A 16,100-nucleotide genomic window follows, 5' to 3' on the forward strand; every position below is an offset into this window, starting at 1 on the left:
GTCAGTTTTAATACCAGCATGATTCAAGCTTTTGAAGGGGTTTAAAATATCAATATACGAGGCTTAAATGCAGCAGAAAGATGTTAGTAAGTGCAAATGAATGTCACTTTTAGGACAGAACATGGATACACTGAGAAAAGATGAGGTAGAGCAGACAACTGAAGAGAGAAAAACCCCAGAATTCTATAAACTGTTAATATAAAGCCACCTCAAAAATCAGAGTCCCATAACCAACTAATTTAGAAAGAGAGAAAACAATTATTTATTTAAGACACAGTATGGTCTACTTACATATCATAAGACAGAATTGCCTAATTTTAAAGTTTGTCTCAAAAAAGCAATGTTATGATATACATCCCATTTCGGATTAACAGAATGTGGTGTTATATTTACAGTACAGAAAGTGTTAGGGTTTAAATATACACCCTCTTGCTCTCACCCACACATGCGCGCGCGCACACACACATCCCACTTTGTACAGGGAGAAAAATGTCTCAGTAACTTCAGTTATTGTTCAGATCATTTGAGTCCTCTCCCTTCACTTCAAGTAAGTTCATGAACAAGTGCTATTAGTTACAAAGGAAGGTCGTGTCATTTTTGTACACAGTTGTCGTATCTTTTGGGACCCTATAATTTATGAGTTTGGGTTTTAACACTGCCATGTATACTCACATTGTTAAATAGATGCATGCAACACATGCATATAATAGCTTATAAAAAACAACTGAAAATTATTGCCATTAATACTTCTAGGTTATTGAATCCCCATCAAGGGGATTGATGCTTTCATCTTTCAAAGCATCAGTGCTTTGGTGTTGACAGTGATAGATACATTGGTGACAGAAGATATGCGTACATGGCTTAAATGCTCTATACAGAAGTACATCGTTCAGTCATTACTTAGATCATACATACACATTAATGGTTTGAAACTTCCACCATAAATTTTGAAAGTAGCTGAATAAAACCTTAAGACTTTTTCCCCAGATGTGCAAACATTCCTTTTCAAAATCTCTGTAACCTCACAGCCATTTCATGAAATTGCTTGAAAACACGCCCAGAATTCTCAATTAGGCTCCTCACTGACAATTTCAGCCAATACATTCTCCCCTCATCCCAGAAAGCCAGAGTGAGGTAAAAATGAACAGGTAAATTAAATTGCAACCTAGTTGCAACTTTTACTATCAACCAGAAAATTCTGGGTAAAAGGCAGTAGAGGAGAAATAGGCAGAAGCAACCAAGAAAAGTCTTGTGGAAAATCCAGCTACGTTAGATGAATTGCAAATACTTTTACTGAACACTATAGTTTTCTTAAGTGACCCAATTGTTAGCATCAACTTGCACACATGAAACAGTTAACAAGCATTAAATCATGATTTATGAGCATGCAGATTGTTAAGATTTGCCAGAGTCCTATATGGTTAATTAAGCAACAGACAAACACCAGTTATGTTACAAAGGCCAATCAGAGGTACATATAATTTCCTCTCAATTTTAGTGCGACTATCATTTCAAGTGTGTTCAGCTGTAGCAGTCCTCAAGAAAGAAGACAGAATAGAAAAATACAATTATATTTGACAGACTAGAGATATTACTCTTTTTCTGCTATCATGGTTTTAGCTATGAACTGGCACCATGAGTAAATGTAAGAAAGACATTTGTAATGGAAGTGAAATGGGAGAGTCTGACACAAATACAATGATTGAGTTCTTTGTATTACACAGCATCACCTTTAGCCAAATTAACTTAAATTATACGATAGCACCCAAAAGCCCCAAAAGGACAGAGGGAGGACAGCATACCCGACGAGGAGTCAGAGGATTTTAGAGCAAAAGACCAACCATCAGGGGTCATAGACGCACAGTGTGGCAGGCGCAGCTCCACTGGCTTCAGGAATTTTAGTCCATGAGGCCCACACATTACCAAGGGGCTGAGAAGTGTTTCACCTATATTTAAGAGAAAGAAGAACCTGTTACTAATCTCCCTGAAATAGGTTCAAAGTATTACGTAATTACATTGCAGAGCTACTCAGCAATTTAGTTTTAGAGAAAAATATGAACCTTTTGATCTGTCAGTAAAGAATAGCACCTGGCAAGATTGTTGCTCATAGTCTCTTTCAGAGTATTCAATTAGCTTTTCAATGGAACATATCAGAATCTCTAAATGAAAAAGGATAAACCAGTCTAAGATTAAATCATGTTGGGTTTGGGGTGCTTTTGGCCACTAATTTCTAAGCATGTGCATCAAAAGAAGTAAATCCCCAAATATGCAAGCAGCTTGTTCATGGTTCTCTCTGCAGTACAGCTGCAATATTCTGCCTGTATGGATTTATGGCACACTGAGTCTTCAGCAGTTCAAGAGCCTATGACCGTTATTCTAACAGTCAAAAGATAAAGCATACAAAATATATAGGTCTATTTAAAACTCCAAACGTTAATGTAAGATTATTCAGTTAATGAATACCCTATGTTTAGTTTATAAAGAGTCAAACTAACTGCAGATTACAACTAATGCTTAAACTGCAAGTTTATGAAATGAACCCACTTTGTTACTTGAAAATTCAGAATCTGACAGGTGAGAAAAATGCATGTACACTGGACTAGTGGTATGGAATCGACTTACTACGAAAAAGTTGCTTAACTAAGACACTGCTCAGCCTTTATGAATAAGACTGTCAGAAAAATACTTATATAAAAGAATAATTTTCAAAACCATGAAAAATAAAATGCCAAGTATTTTCAAGTATTGAATTCCAAATATTAAACTCAAATTAGTTTCTGCTTAGTGCTTCATAATTCTTCTGCTTCTAACTGCAAGATGAAATATTTCTAATACCAAAGCCTAGACAAATCCCTGCACTTTGTGAGGGAATCTACATTTTTAAAGATACTTTAAAAAAAATTAATTTAGAACCTTCTTTAGTGCACTAGCTAAGTTTTAAATCAGTACTTAACAAATTAAATATTCTCAAGTTACAATTCAGGGCCTCCATCTTTTGTAACTTTCAATATTGAGCAGATCATTGCTTCCCTTCCACTTCTTGCAAGATAATCACTATCTTCATACAGAAATGTTACATACTGAAGCGTATTACAGTATTTTCATACTTAATTTTGCTGTTAGAAAAGAATTGTGTTAAGTAACATAGTACTGTTTACTATTTTACTGTTCACTATTTAATTTTAATAACATAATAATAATTAAATAATTAAGTGCCAGCTCTTACCTTTCTCTTTGTCCAAAGGTGGTAGTATACTGTTGTCTCTGCAGACTTTGAAATATATTTCTTGCTCTATTCCCTCTGGAATGGCTCCTTGTGGTATAATAATACTAACTCCAGTCTCTATAGAGCTCAATACACCACCATTGCTGTTAAATACACCTCTTGCCGTGGCTACAACAGTGTGTCCATCTTCTTCCTCCTCATCCTCGAGTGCTGAAGGGCTGAAAGAAAGACAGAAAGCCTAGCAGTTTTATCAGTATTTTCTTCCTGAAAGTCAACAGCACACTTTCCTCTAGCATTTTAGAAAAGCATAGCCTAGAGTCAGCTAGCGCCGATTTTTAGAATTTCAGAATTACAGTATTAATCTTTCAACTATAACGTCAATAGAAAAAGGAAGAAAAAAAAAAAAAAACAACAAAAACCCCTGCATTTCTTAGAGGTTTCACAGATAAACTGCTATAGATGTGCTAGTGGAAAGAAAAAAGCAGCAGCTTACCTTACAGGAATGGCTTTAGGCACAGCATTAACATTATTTGGTTGATATTTAGGCTTGTCGACCTGTACAGCAAAGGTATCCAATCCACTATCAAACTCAGGAGGCTGTGATGAGCTGTGTGCTTTCAAAATTGGTTGAGGAGAATTTGGAGATTTTGATGGCAACTCTGGTTTATGCTGAGCTTCATTTGGCAAGAGATTATGGTTGAATTTAGGACTTTCAAACTTGCGCTCAAAAGGTCTTGCAGCACTAGTGTAAGGTTTTGTTGTAAAGCGGTTGTAAGAAGGAGTGACTGTTTTCTGTATCTGTTCAGTTCCATTAATGGGGCCTTTGTCAGGGAAGCTTTTCTGAGGGTAAAAAGTGGACTGCACAGTGTCCTCTCTAGAGGATCTGAAAACTGCTGGCTTATTCTGAGGTGGAGGAGGGTCAGACACAGAGTTAACTGCAATGCAAATAAAAATACCGTAGTTTGTCAGTGCCCATCAGAAGTGTATGTATAGTCACACACATACATAGAATCATAGAATCTTAGAATAGTTAGGGTTGCAAAGGACCTTAAGATCATCCAGTTCCAACCCCCCTGCCATGAGCAGGGACACCACACACTAAACTATGTTGCCCAAGGCTCGGTTCAGCCTGGCCTTAAACACCTCCAGGGTTGGAGCATTCACAACTTCCTTGGGCAACCTATTCCAGTGCCTCACCACCCTCACTGTAATGAACTTCTTCTTACATCTAACCTAAACTTCCCCTGTTTAAGTTTAAACCCATTACCCCTTGTCCTACTACTACAGTCCCTAATGAAGAGTCCCTCCCCAGCATCCTTGTAGGCCCCCTTCAGATACTGGAAGGCTGCTATAAGGTCTTTGTTAATCTATTATATAAAAATAAACATAGATTCAGTTTAGCTCTCTTTGATCACTTATCCTCTTACTACATTTTGCATGTTCAGGCAAGTTATCTAAAGTTTTGTTAAACAGGTGAATTGGATACAATGGTATGACCCTTCAGTAGAAAGGTTAGACTGATTTATACTATGACCAAAAAGAAACCAAACCAATCCAAAACAAAAACACCCACAAACAAAAAACAGTACTGCAATGCTATCATGCACTCACACAGATGGGAAAATCCAGGTGGACTGGACAATCCTCCCAATGTGAAAGCAAAACCAAATTTTTCTTCTATTTTCAGACACCTACAACTATTAGTCATGCCTAAAAAGTTCTGGTTCAGTGTACCACAGAGCAGTACATTCTTTAAGTACTAGAATTTTATCGTTGCTGAGACCTCTAAATATGGAAAAGACAGTTACAGAAACTATTTAACACCTGCAGGTTAGTTTCAGACAGGATCACCAAATTATTTCACAATTATTTCACTCAATCTCACTATAGTTAAAAGCTATTTTCACTAACAATTATTACATATTTCAGTTAAAGAACAACATAATTACCCATGCAGACATACTGAAGCAACCACACAAGCACCTGACAAGTGTTGCCACAGGTTAACTTTCCAACTGCTCACCTTCAGAAAGTGCAGGCTTGTGATGTGCTGGGAGAGACAGGACAGGACTATTAATTGACTGAGGTTGTGTATACTGGACTGAAGAAGCAGGAGGAGGAGTTGTAACTTGAGGGATTGGCTCATAGCGTTTTTCACCAACGGGCCTTTCTGTTGGTTCGCTATCAGTTGTTTTCCCCCTATTGAAATAAAAAGAAAGCAACCCACAGTTGACTGTTTAGTTTCATCAGGCGTCTCAGCTCCTGCATCCACTGCAACTTTTTCTTTTTCTTGATCACCCAATTTCCATCTTTTCCTATAAACATTAAAATAGGATTTTCTTTATATCCTGTCTCAAGTATAAAAACATGTACTGATAAGCACAAGAGATTAAGACAACATTGAATCTTTAGAAGATTAGTAACACAAACCATGGCAAACAAAAGGCAGATGACATTTCAGGTGTATTTGCATAATTTCTTAAAAGATCCTGATTTTTCAATTTCCTTTGGGGAAATTTAAATAAAGAAGTGTTCTCTAATTTAGCAAGTCTTCAAAACAAAAATTTGAACCCACTTTTATTTTTTGGCGGGTGGGCAGCTGGATTGTTTATGTAAAGCATAATTAGCCAATAGGACAATGGATTCTAGTACAGCTTTCCTAAATACACCTAGTATTTGAACAATGCCATCTTAATTAGAGATGTAATCAGCTTAAGCTTCACTAGCTTTATGTGCATAGCATAATTATTAAATCTTATTTTCAAAACATTTTTCTTACACTAGAAATATTTGTCCAGAAGTTTGGGGTTTTTTTTCAGTCAGGAAATTATCAATTTTGAAGTATCTAATTTTGGACACAGATTGCACTTTCAAAATTTGCATGTTTAAAGTTTTAAGTGCACATAATGCCTGTGATGAAAAGTAACAGTGAGAGGACACCTGAAAACATCCTCACATCAACAACAGTCTTACCACTTGATGTTCCTTCTCAAGTAGTCATAGCTAGTGTAAGAGCCAAGAAATCTAGGTGATGGCAAAGCAAACAGCAATAGAAGAATGAAAGAAAACAGTCATTCTATTTTCAGCATATTATTTCTCCATACTTCTTATGCTAGTCCTAGCAACTTTCATACGACAAGGTTTTTGAAACAGAGAGACGCTACTTTTAATGGTGATGTTTCTGATATCTTTACCATATGCATATATGCAATGAACACCTACTGAATTTAATATGAGATTTCATCAGTGAATTAGGAGGTGGTCAAGACCTCAAATGAAGAGATAGTAAAAAAGAAAGAACAAGATTACACTAAGCCATTTGTTACAATCTGTATCAAAATTATTTAATATATTGAAAAAAGTGAGCAAAGTCCCATATTCTAACAATCTCTCACGGTCCAATCTGCCTTGATTTTATCAGTCTTAACATACACAGAATGATTACAGTTTTGTCCTGCAGATGATGTACTGAGGGTACATTTATAGCTAATGTTTCTGTAGCGTTATGAGTACATCCAAGAGCAGAGCCTACACCACAAAAATGTTTCTGCGTTCAGCAATTCCTAGAAGGACATCTTAGAACAACTGTTTATGACTACCAGGCGAAACAGAAAACCATAAGTATACTGACAGCTTTCCCTTGATTTTTAATACTTATCTTGCTTACATGTTGCAAGAAAATATATTTTACATTAGGACGGCTTTCCCTCATTTCTTCACTTTCTGTATGCTCTTTAGACAATTTTAGACACCAACAGTCTTACAGTTCAGAGGAGTATGTTACGAAACTAAAAAAAGGGATGATCGACTTTTGAAAGTCTGCTTGATGACCGTATGAATGTCATGCTCAGTGAGCTAAACAACATCTGTATGAATGTCTCTGCAACCAGTGTTGCAAAAAAGAACATTTTAGATCTGCTGTTTAAGCTTCTGTTCCCACTGATTTATATAAAGCCATTCATCCAACAACAGAAGTTATTATTGTACAGTTAGTCACTACTGTCTTTATTCCAGGCAGGTAGTAGCTGCTTTCTCAGAACACTGCCCACCTGAATTCACTGCTTCCGAGAGGGGGATACTAAATAGGGGAGCGCACCACTGCAGAAGCCCCCAGGAAACAACCAACACACTCCACATCGAATCAGAATTGCTTGGCAGCTTTCTAAAAAATATTGAAGGTAGTACATTTTAAGAGGTAGCAGAACACAACCAGCACCAAGTTGTGCTTAATGTGAAGCACATTCTTCTGTCGTAAACTCCTAAGGGTCAGCCACAATCTCAACCACATAGTCCAGAATCTGTATGCAATGCAAGCAGCCCACAACAAAATGATTGCTTATGACTTCTAATTGTGTAAGTGAAGTTCCTCTTATTACTGATGTGCTGTTTTCTAAGCTGTTTCCCACTTCATTTTTTTTTTTCATTTAAAAAACCCATTACTTAACTTTGAAATTAAGCTGAAATGAACCAGTGAGCAGCAGGTTGTAAGCCTCAATGCACAATACAACACTTATCAAACTGCACTGCTGACCTTCAATTCCCATTCAAAAGCTTCAGCTCTCTAACAGTCACTTAAAGAGCTCAGCTAGAGCAGTTTAAGAAGTTAACATAGAACACTGTTCCTTCCTGCCTCCTCAGATGAGGATGTAACTGATTATATGAGTACTCTTAACCCTACTCAGTACAAAATTTAGGTAGGTTACCTCATTTTGCAGCATGTCAAGCTACTGCATTTATCTACATCAAACCAAGCAGGGAGAAATCCACTACTTTCAACCACAGGGGTAGTAGCCTCAAAGTGCTCCAACTACATCCACTGAAACACTTTCATTTACAAGTTCTACTATTTTCTCACATCAAGAGAAACTATCCCTATTCTACAGTTACTGACAACTCTAGCATGCAGATATGGAATTGCCCATACAAAGCAGCTTTACTAATGCATAGTTTCCTAAATGATGCAAATCAAACCTTAACAAACTAAAAGAGTAAAAAAATTCGTACACACATAATGTGAAGTACATACTTTAACACTACTTACTCAGTGGCGAAGAACTTGACAATTTAATGTTCAACATTAATTTGTAAACCTCAAAAAACTATAGCTATTTACTCATGAATAAATAAAATCTGTCCTCTGTACCTAGAATACATTATACAGATTATGCAGAAGCTAGTGATTACATCATCAACCATTCCTGTATCACCCAAATTTAGTCCTGTTTATTTTTAGAAGAGTTTATTCCCAGAACAGCAATTACCATATAAATTCACTGGAAAAATAAATGAATAAAAAGCAAGTAACAGAGTATGAAGTGGAAGCTGGCAAAAGGAGAGTCCTAAATATGAATGCTTTCTCAATATAGCAATTGTTCTGTGTTTCCACACATGGACACTACAGTATGCTTCTAGAGGCAGTAGTGTCCAGTTGTGTAGTGTTCTGGTTTCTCTCTTTCCACTTTCTTCCATTAATATTTTATTCTTTGTCTGTTCACACTAGGTAAATTTTCTTTCCCATGTCTGTCCCTCCCTGTTAAGGGTTACATTCTTTCATAAAGAAAAAACACAACACATTTTTGTCCCCTGACATTTGAAATTACCAGCCTTAAAACCAATATTAATCTCATTCCTCTGTGGCAGTAAGATGCCACCTTCCCGTAAGTCAAGCCCTGAAGTTACACACTAAGTCACAATGAAAAAGAAAGCAGCCAAAGAATGGAAGTATCATGGCAGACAGAAGTAGTAGGTAGAAGTATGGAACAATGTCCCCTAACTATTAGCTGTTCTGCAGCAAAAATTCAGTAGTTGTGGGTATCTCTCATGTTTTTCACTGTGTCACAATACTGCAGAGGAATACAGAAGTACAACAAAAGCTTACAACAGTAGAACTGAAGAATTTCAGTCTTCACAATTACTTGACAAAAAGCTTACAACATAGCTCCCAAAGCATTACTTGCATTTACAGTGACAACACAGCCCATGCCAACAGAACAAAATAGACAATCTATGGGTAACACTGTTTTTTGTACATGGAAACATAATTCTGAAAGGTACTGCAATGTCCTCAGGCCTGCCAAGACTTCTTTTATGTCTCTCTCTATGATGCCCAGGGAGCAGGAAATCTATGCTCCCATCTTTCCTTCAGAAGACACAGGGCAAGTAAAGAGGAAAGATAAAAAACCTCCTTGAATGAGAATCAGAACTGGTTATACATTACTATACACATTCCTGCCTTGGCATCTAAAAATGTAAAATAAGAAATAGTTAACATATGTAGACTTTTTGACTGGAAAAGTGAATCCCTTAAAACTTATCAAGTTTTTGGAAAAATTCAAATATTCTCGGTCCACAAAGGAAAATACTGGAGATGATAGATCACATAATACAAGTAAGAACAGGATTTCATAGTCCTAGATCAAATCCTTTAAGACTGGAACACAGCATATCAAGTATATGAAAAAGACATGTACATACATGTAACACTATAAAACTTCAGAGAGATAGTTTATTATTTCCCTCTAAAGTTGTCATTTACATTAAGGTTGGGTCATGCTTTAAGCCCAGCCAGTAACTCAGAACCACACAGCTGCTCACTCACTCCCCTCTCATTCCCACCCTTCGCTCCCAGAGGGACAGGGCGAAGAATCAAAAGACTGTAAATCTTACAGGTTGAGATAAGAACAGTCCAGTAACTAATGTATAATACAATACTACCACTAATAATAAGGGAAATAATAAACAGAGAGAATATAAAACTAAAAGGGGAAAAGAAAACAATAAACACAAGCAATGTACAATACAGTTGTTCACCTGCTGACCAACACCCAGCCTGACACGAACAGCTATTTAGGCCTTCTGGGTAACTCCCCCCAGTTTCTATACTGGGCATGACGTGCTGTGGTATGGAATACCCCTTTGGCCAGTTTGGGTCAGGGGTCCTGCCTCTGCTTCCTCCTAGCTTCCTGTGCCCCTCCTCATTGGCAGAGCATGAGATGAGACTGAAAAGTCCTTGATCAGAGTAAACATTACTTAGCAACAACTAAAACCATCAGTTTTATCAGCGTTGTTCTCAGGCTAAAGTCAAAAACACAGCACTGCACCAGCTACTAAGAAGGAGAAAAATAACTGTCACAGCCAAACCCAGGACAGGTTGCCAGATTTTCAGCTGAGTAGTCCAGATTTCAAGCAGGAATACAACCAAAGCGTTCAAAAATGCCCCATTTTCAGCCTACATGCAGCAAGCCAAGATAGCTTTTCACAGTAAAAGCCACAAACACGTTGTTATAGCTTGAAGCAAAACGTATTAGGTAACTGTGGGGAGTATTCACAAAGTTTGCATAACTATCTTTCAAGATGGCCAGTTCTTTACCTGAGCTAAATCTGTATATGAGCTCTTACACAATTTCTTTATCAAAATGTTCCAAATCAAGGAAGCAGAACAACACAGGAAACAGATGTTTCCATCAACAGATTAAATTCTTGCCTCAGCAATATTCCCTGAAGGCTCAGTTTCCTAATGTCAAACACTGCTAATATGTACAAGCTTGTCTGCAGAATAAATGCATGTAGAAGTAGAATAAACCAAAACCTTTGCTTTGAGTTTAAGCACTCAAAGCTGAGTTTAAACACTCAGTATTAGCTAGACCAAATACTTCGTTTCTTTGTAGTAATATATAGAATATATATACACATAAAAAATATATACATAGTAATGCATAGTATAATTATAGTAATAAACAGAACATAATCATTGATCTGGATGATGGGATCATGTGCATCCTCACTAACTCAGCAAATGACACCAAGCTGATCTGAAGTGTTGATCTGCTGGAGGACAGGAATGCTCTGCAGAGGGATCTGGAAAGGTCTGATCAATGGGCTATAGCAAACTGTGCTTCTCTGCACTTGGGCTACAACCACCTCACACAATGCTACAGGCTTTGGGAAGAGTGGCTAGAAGCTGCTTGGTGGAAAAGGACCTGGGGCTGTTGGCTGACAGATCGTGCCCAGTTGACCAAGGCAGCCAACAGCATCCTGGTTGTATCAGAAACAGTGTGGCCAGCAGGACCAAGAAAATGATCATCCCCGTGTACTGCGTACTGGTGAGGCTGCAGTTCAAATACTGTATTCAGTTTTGGGCCATTCACTGCTAAGTGCTGGAGCGTGTTCAGAGAAGGGCAATGAAGCTGGTGAACTGTCTGGAGCGCAAGTCTCATGAGGAGCGCCTGAGGGAACTGGGGTTGTTTAGTCTGGAGAAAAGGAGGCTCAGGGGAGATGTTATTGCTCTATACAACTACCTTAAAGGAGCATGCAGTGATGTGGGTGTCAGTCTCTTGTCCCAAGAAACAAGTGAAAGGACAAGAGTAAGGAGCCTTAAGTTGCGCTAGGGGAGATTTAGATCGGATATTAGGAAATACTTCACTGAAAGGGTTTTCAAGCACTGGAACAGGCTGCCCAGGGAAGTGGTGGAGACACCATCCCTGAAGGTATTTAAAAGACATGTAGATGTGGTACTTACAACATGGTTTAGTGGTGAACTTGGCAGTGCTGGGTTAACAGTTGGACTCAATCTTAAAGGTCTTTTCCAATCTAAACAATTCTAGGATTTTATGTTAGTAAATGGTAAGCAAAAAAAAAAGTAGCATGTTGAAGGTCCTGAAACCTACCAAAATTATTCATTTCCCAAAATAAAAAATTATGCAATTATGCGTTTTCAAATTAAAGCTACATCTGTCCATACAGAGGAACTGATTTCATGAATGAAAGGTTAGATACCTGAACCCCCAGAATTCCACTGACAGAGGCAGAACATCTGGTTTAGTCCTATATGCCTCGCTTCTTTTTCAAAGGAAAAAAAATCCCCCAAACTTACTTAGAATAATTGGTGAAATTCAGCTGATTCTGTGAATGTATTGGTTTAGTGGGCTCAGAATGATGGCTGGCAGGAACCTGTGCAGATGGCTTATTTTCAAAACTCCTGCGATCAAAGTAGGAGAGCTGCTTTCGATAATATTCTTCATCTTCTTCAGGATCATAATGATTTGAACGCACAATATCTTCAGGTGGCTTCACTTGAGGTCTCTGTGGTTCTGGTGCCCTAACCAAGAATAATAATATAAAGTTGCCTTACACAGTTGAACAAGCATAAATACCTGAATTAGAATTCAACTTTTATAACCTAGCTAGTAATAAAGCAACAGAAACTTAATTCTTCTAATTATATACCTTGACTTTTTAACCTATACCACATGGAAATTAAGATAGTTGTGAAATAGCATGAAGAAAGAAAATCCTTATTTCCCTTTTACCTTACCTATTGCTTTTACTTTCTAATTATCTCAAAAAAAGTAAAAAAAAAAAAAAAAAAAAAAAAAAAGATGGAGATAGACTTTCTTTCTCAAAAACGCTGAAAAGACATACTGCATCCATACCCTACTTCCCAGAAATCATATGCATGAGGACTGACTTTATGCCCTGCCTTACTTACAGAAATCATGACACACTCCAACTCTCCACGCTACAGTTTCCAGTTTGAACCCCTAAAATAAGTTTTCTGAATATTCTGATCCTATGCTGAGAACTAAACTGAATTAATCAATTGTGCATCTACCTGTAAGTTGCTTTGTCGTGTTCATAATGGCTTTGAGAAGTTGATTTTGGACCACTTGAAGTTGTGAGTGTAGGCTTAGGTGCTAGCTCTGGTGGCTGTAAAGAGAAGCACAGCATATTTTCTCAGATTCTAACATTCAGAAAGATACAGCACTTTGTGAGTAAGCAAACTAAGACTGCCTCCTCTGACCCAAAAGGAAAAATAGAATGAAATACTAGAATGAATGATGAACTGCAGTAGTTTCCAGCATGGCAAGATCCCCTTCAGTGTTTTCACAGTATTTCAGCTCTGCTTTTAAAACATATTGCAGTTAGGTTGCTAAGAGGCTATTCCACAAGCAGTAAAGCTTTCTTTCCAAGACAATATTTTACTTCTTGCAATGTAGTCTCATTAGCAAGAAGCAGGCAATTAAAAAAAGCAAACCAAACAAAACAAACAAAAAAAAACCCCCAAACAAAACACCCCTCACAAACCTTAAATGATTTACCTTGACAGCTGATGTATCACTTAGGTCCTTCATTTTTTCCAAAGATGGTGATCTTCTCCTTTCAAATATCTTAACCCGACTTCGCACAGATTGTGGTTTCATTGCTGGATCATCTTCTTCCTCTGCTAGAGATGGTGGTGTAGGCAGTGGTTTACTGTTAGAAGGCAAAACTTCTGGTTTGATTTGTGATGAAGGGGGAGGAGGAAGAGAAACACCTGAAGTGCTATGAGAAGGCTCATACTGTCCAGCTTTAGCACTATAAGCTTGAGGAGGACCTTGTTCATAGCCCCTTACATGTGGATCAAAGTACTGTTTCGGTTCGGGAGATCGAGCTATGGCTGACTGGTATGGCTGAGCTTCTTGTTTGTATCTACCATGTGTGTCATATCCGACAGTATGTTGATCTTCGTATCGCACTTGTGGTAAGCTGAAGTTTTTGGGTGCATGCTCATAGCGAGGTCTGCCATCATAGCTCATTGTAGGGGGTTCCTCAAAACGAGGTTGTGCTGGATAATAGCTGCGTTCTGTGCTCTCATCAACATTTTGTCTGGAATCAAGATCCCTAGGAGGCTGGTTTTCATAAGCTGTTCTTGTTTGGTTGTAGGGCGGTTTTTCATCGTAATATGCCCAGTGCTCCTCATAGGGAGGCACACGCTCATCATACTGTAACCGAGGGTCATAACCACGAGAAAATTGATCTACATAGTTTGCAGAATCATATCTGTATGTTGACTGTTCATAGTCCCTACTTGGTTGTTTTTCTGCATACTGAGCCTGGGATTCATAGATCAGATTTGGGTCTCTTTCCTGTCTCTGTACTGGGTGATTAATTGCTGGCTGTTTTAAGACATAGCTTTGCCTGGAAGCTTCTTCATTCACATATGGATCCTTTCGGTATACCTGTTAAATAGAGGCACAGTTCTCAGTTAAAATGCAGAATAACTGCAGCTGCATTTGAAATGTAGTGTTTTAAGCAAATCTAAGTTCTAAATATTGGCTCTAATTTTGTTTAAAAGCTGAATAATTTGATGTGGGGTTTTTTTGCAATCAGTCACAGGTGATTCAAGGAATGCCTTCCAGCCCTATTTTTAAGCAAAAACAGTTAAGTAGATTAAAAGGGAAAGACAAAGGTAATAGTCTCTCACCTTTGGGGTTTTGTGTTGGGGGACGAACAGATGGGACAGGGACCACACATACTTTTTTGCAGGGCATGAAAAGAGCAGAAGCTAATTGACTTACATATTTAAGTTAGTTCTAGCAATGCTGAGGAAGTATGTAGTCACTCAACAAACTGGATTCATCCTCATGATCAAGTATTTGGCATGATTTAATGTGTACAAAGATCTAGGGTCATTTTAGGGATCTAACAGATTTTTTCCAAGGCCTCATTAATAAGCAGCAGAACACTGACAAAGTCACACAAAGTAAAATCAAAATATGGAATGCAGCCTTTTTTAAAAGCATGTCATCTTTTTGAGAAGTGAAAGGTATATGGTTTGAAGCCATGCACACAAAACATTAGATGATGCTCAGCAATTCAGATGCACTGTTTTTTGTAGCCTGCATGATCTCTCAGAGCAAAAAAATCAGAAGGAATTCTCCAAATAAGGGCAAAACAAAAAGATCATGTGCTAGATTGATGTACAGCAGGAAATCAGCGCAACAATGTGGCAGAGGTACCTTTGCTGGATCTATATGCGGCGATAAGGATGATGGCTCTTGTTCTCTTAGGACTATATGAGCTCCCTCAGTACTTGACGTTCTTAAGGGGCCCGCTTGTGGTTGGTAAGAGTTGTAAGGAGCAGCAGTAGGCTCCTCCAGTCTGACATTAGTTAGGTTTACATTAGCATTTACTGCAGAGGTTGATGAGGTTGCAGGGTTTGATTCAGGCGACGGGGAAAGGTAAGGGACTGCAGGTGAGGCTTCTGCTTTCTGTGAAGTGTTTAAAATATTTTAAATATACTGCTATTGAATCACTGTATGACTTTTTGATTTATATTAATATAATTTAAATGACGCTTTGATCAATGCAGCTAGATGTAGAATGAAATGTACTGAATGTATCATGCACTAGCACTTCCAGAAATTATGCTGAACATTAAAAAAGCAAAACATTTAAAGTAGAACGGTACTTCAATCCCCCTGCTGTCAGAATGAGCCACTGAAACAGATAAGGGCAAGCTGATTCTCTGACTGATTATAACATATTGCTGTTGCCATTGACAGATCTTGTATATGCTCACAATACTCGTAAGCAGACCATAAATACAGATTTCTTGTTCAAGACAACTCACAACCTGAAGCATAGAATTGCTTCCTTACCGGCTGAGAAGTAGTTGTTTTAAATCCTGAAGAATCAACTCTGAGATTTGGCTGTGACTGAGCTTGAGATGCATAAGTAGGGTAAGTCTGAGTATCATGATGCATTCCAGAAGAATCCTCTCTAACAGGTTCAGAAGAACGTGTAATAGCAGATTCAGGAGGTGTCCCAACCTCATCATTCAGAGTTTCATCCAGTTCTTGATCAGTATAAGCACCCCCTTCTGTATCTGTGTCTTCATAATCAGACGTGTGTCTACTGTCTGTGCTGTACATAGAATATTCACTACCAGGAGCTGAGAGGTAAGAAAGGCGGTCATCGTGTAAATCAAGGTCTTCACTTGTAGCACCATCTGCCTGTGTCAAACAAAAGTCAGAGTACATGCTTATTGAAATACCTTTTCAAGAATGCCCTTTTTCTTGCATTGTAAAGCTAGGAATTTTTGTGTGTGTGAATA

At 38.0% G+C, this 16,100-nt stretch overlaps 1 protein-coding gene across 1 annotated transcript in view; it reads right to left on the bottom strand.

The window, feature by feature from the left end:
• Window positions 1-16,100, bottom strand: part of TJP1 (tight junction protein 1) — a 43,362-nt gene that overhangs the window by 2,311 nt on the left and 24,951 nt on the right. Inside the window, exons 18-26 of the mRNA XM_010016843.1 lie at window positions 15,646-15,999; window positions 15,004-15,255; window positions 13,324-14,223; window positions 12,837-12,931; window positions 12,099-12,323; window positions 5,250-5,425; window positions 3,720-4,161; window positions 3,227-3,444; window positions 1,803-1,946 (exon numbers count right to left, since the gene is read on the bottom strand). Coding sequence (XP_010015145.1) covers window positions 1,803-1,946; window positions 3,227-3,444; window positions 3,720-4,161; window positions 5,250-5,425; window positions 12,099-12,323; window positions 12,837-12,931; window positions 13,324-14,223; window positions 15,004-15,255; window positions 15,646-15,999 — 2,806 coding nt within the window. The remainder of the gene's footprint in view (window positions 1-1,802; window positions 1,947-3,226; window positions 3,445-3,719; window positions 4,162-5,249; window positions 5,426-12,098; window positions 12,324-12,836; window positions 12,932-13,323; window positions 14,224-15,003; window positions 15,256-15,645; window positions 16,000-16,100) is intronic.

The sequence above is a fragment of the Nestor notabilis genome, unplaced genomic scaffold, assembly GCF_000696875.1.
Source record: "Nestor notabilis isolate BGI_N333 unplaced genomic scaffold, ASM69687v1 scaffold12096, whole genome shotgun sequence".
Lineage (NCBI taxonomy): Eukaryota > Metazoa > Chordata > Aves > Psittaciformes > Psittacidae > Nestor > Nestor notabilis.